Source organism: Aplysia californica, unplaced genomic scaffold (assembly GCF_000002075.1).
Source record: "Aplysia californica isolate F4 #8 unplaced genomic scaffold, AplCal3.0 scaffold01194, whole genome shotgun sequence".
NCBI classification, from domain to species: Eukaryota; Metazoa; Mollusca; class Gastropoda; order Aplysiida; family Aplysiidae; genus Aplysia; species Aplysia californica.
Genome location: NW_004798464.1, coordinates 110,930 through 114,441, shown reverse-complemented (window position 1 = coordinate 114,441; position 3,512 = coordinate 110,930). Strand labels below are relative to the sequence as shown.

Genomic DNA, 3,512 nt, shown 5'->3' with positions numbered 1-3,512 from the left:
GATACATAATGTAGGTACAACTTTAAAAAAACAACAATATTAACTTTATATTGAAAAAAAAATTCTTTCTGAGCTTTGTCAATTTCAACAACTGGTTACGTATATTTGATACGATGCTTTCAAGACCTGAAATAATTCTTTATCTGGGCAAAGAGCCAAGTCTCTACAAAAACTACCCTTCATCTGCCCAGAAAAATAACTCTCCCAATGTTCTGTTGTTTTCAGACTGTCCAGTGTGCCCGAACGGACAACGGAGTTGTGAGATTCCTGAAAGGACAACTCAGGCAGGACATGCCAGGACTTCCCACTGCGCCGCAGGGAACTTCCGCTTCTGTGAAGACTTTGTGAGATTTGTGCGACAGAGCAGGGGAGACAATCGAGAGAAATTCTCGGACAACTCAAGCAGAAAACTGTAGTTAGCTGAATTAACTTCCCCGCGTTTTTAGCTTTGATTCCATTTTATTAGACATTTGAGATCTATCCTTGACTGCTTGATGAAGCGAGTGTAGTTTTTGTAAAACTTCACATTGTCGGATAAATACACAGCACGCTTATTACATTTTAAACCACAATTTATGTATTTTGTGAATTTCGTTTGATAATTGAATTAATGACAGCTGGAATTAAAATATAATAATATATTATCCAATTAGTAAGATATGGAAGACATTATGTTCTGTGGCAAGGAGATTGCAAGGAGCCGGATTTGCCACTTTTAAGTGTACGTTTGTCAGTCAGCTCATGCCACTTCTAAGTGTAGGATTGTCGTCATTCGCCTGAGATGATGGGAAGGGCAAACTTTGAGGAAATGACCAACCACTGGAAGACGTTCTCTTTTGCCTCAAGAAAATCGATGTGGCCTGAACCGGTGTCAAGCTAAGACAAGGAGACAATGTGTGTGTTTACAGCTTGGACCGCGGCGTAGACAGAACGCTGGTGCATAATTCATACTTCCTGTCTCCCCACACACTATTTCCGTCAGCTGCCATTGTTTAGATTTTAACCTGAGCTTTTGAACCGTGGGGAAACACGTCAGAATCATCATCGTTTCAAAGAGTTGCCACAAATAAGCTTTTTGAGTTTCTGCTTCAGTGTCTCGCCAATGTCGAGGTTGAAACACCCAAGTGTCCTCACAGCTAGGACAAGTTGTCGAACAAATGGACGCTAGATTGGTACACGGGATTTGTACATCAGATCTTACAGCTAGAATGAGTTGACAGATGTTTGTTAACCATATTTAACCCTCATTTATTCCTGGATATTGCACAGAGGAATCCTTTGTTATGTCAACTATTCCACATATCAATTGAACCATTTTGTGCTGGATAAAATTTCAGAAAAATCATCAATTAGAACATCTGCATCGAGTTGCAGTAACAACCAACGACAGTTTCAGAGAGAAAAAACGTGAGCTGAAATCAGAGAATCATCGGGCCACTGTTTGACGTTACAGCACACACTGTCTCGGCACATATTATATGACCTAATTGGTTTGCAAGTGCCGTAAAACTCTGTGACTGACACTAAAACACAATGCTTTGGGGTTTATCTGATCTACTCGTGTCGCAAGTGCCGTAATACTCGGCGACTACCAGTCTAAAACACGATGCTCCGCGCGTACCAACTGTCCATGGTCCGAGCGCCCCACGACTCACACGGCCAGAGCCCGTGGTCTCTCAAGGACAGACCTGAGCTCAACCTGAGCGTGCGTGGTCAGACGGTGTCTACTCACATCCTGGGCCTGGGGATCGTGCTGGTGGGCGTGCTGGTGCTGGCTATAGGGCTCATCATGGGGCTGGAGTTCCCCAAATACGTGAAGGAGAAGAGCAAGGAGGCGCAGTGTGTCGTCTATCACAAGCACACGGACTTCCTCAGCTGGGTCAGTACTCGTGCACTTACGCACTCTTTTTTCTTCACTTACTGTTTGACTTACTTGACTTCACTTACTGTTTGACTTACTTATTGTTTGACTTACTTTCTGTTTGACTGACTTATTGTTTGACTTACTTACTGTTTGACTGACTTATTGTTTGACTTACTTACTGTTTGACTGACTTATTGTTTGACTTACTGTTTGACTTACTTACTGTTTGACTTACTTACTGTTTGACTTACTAACTGTTTGACTTACTAACTGTTTGACTTACTGTTTGACTTACCTACTGTCTTTCTTCACTTACTGTTTTACCTCACTTTCTTTACTTCGCTTACTGCATGACTGACTTACTGTTTTACTTACTAACATTGCTTCTCTTACTGTTGTATTTACTGACAGTTTCACTTACTTTAGTGTTGTATTTACTGACAGTTTTACTTACTTTAGTGTTGTATTTACTGACAGTTTCACTTACTCTACTGTTGTATTTACTGACAGTTTTACTTACTTTAGTGTTGTATTTACTGACAGTTTCACTTACTTTAGTGTTGTATTTACTGACAGTTTCACTTACTTTACTTCATTTACTATTTGCTAACTTGCTGTTTTACGAATTAATTATTTGACTTACTAACGGTACCTCAGCAGACCATAGTGCACTTAGTAACGTTATCAGTGGCCCGGGAAACATACAGTGCAAGCTGCCCATTAAGGACTCAAAAGCTAACAAACTGACAAGATTATTTGCCGCCAACAGACGGAGACCCATTTAGATTTTCCATTCAGGAAAGTTAAGACGGTCTAGACGTATCGGAAACGGACTGTAAATCAGAGGCCTAAAAAGTCCAATAGCATGAATGTTGAGTTAAGGAATTAGATCATAACTCCCCATTTCCTGCAGCATTCTCTTTTTCCTTTTATTTCCGTGCGACAACCACAGAAGGACAACGCCGTAGTCGTCCAATGTCCCTTTTCCTTCTTTTCTTTTTTTAAAATGTCTTTCTGCCTATACTACAGGTAGATGTGGACGGACGAGGTGAAATCAGGCGCTCGTCAATTTTTGGGCATATGTGGTTATTGATATTATCTTCAAGCCTGTTCTTTTGTCTTTCTTTTCCCGAAAAAATATCCATCTGTGTTGAATAGAAGTCGAGTTATTTACGATTGAAGGAGGTCAGGGTGGCCTGATTTCAGAGGTAAGATTAGCGGGAAAATTGCCGCCAAATTGTGGTACGTTCCATAGCCTGGGAGTCCTTCGAAACTGAAAATTTACATTTTTGTGCCTTTAATCAACGTGTTTCAGTTAAATCCACACAAAATGTGTTTTTAAGTGGATATAAAAGGAGTTGAGCAAAAAAAAAGATTTTTAAAAAAATGTCCCATTGGCCAAAATAATTCCGATTTCTTTAATTTCATTAACCTGTCGAGCACCTAATTTCATGGTACCTCGCAAACATTATTTTCAGCCTTCGTTATTTCTTGTTCTGTTTATTTTTTTTTCTTCCTTTGCCTTTCACCTGTCTCGTCTGTCTATATTTTTGTCCTCCCCCCCCCCTCCCCTCAGTGATGTCTATTCCTTATGTCGGTGACCTCTGTGCCTTCCTTTATTCTGACCTTGTTAAGTTCTCTAGTCCCC

At 40.5% G+C, this 3,512-nt stretch overlaps 1 protein-coding gene across 1 annotated transcript in view; it reads left to right on the top strand.

Moving 5' to 3' along the window:
• Positions 1–228: 228 nt before the first annotated feature.
• The window catches only part of LOC101864114, an 81,216-nt gene continuing 77,932 nt past the window's right edge, over positions 229–3,512 (top strand). Inside the window, exon 1 of the mRNA XM_035973393.1 lies at positions 229–1,879. Within this exon, the coding sequence (XP_035829286.1) occupies positions 1,607–1,879 (273 nt within the window). The 5' untranslated portion in view covers positions 229–1,606. The remainder of the gene's footprint in view (positions 1,880–3,512) is intronic.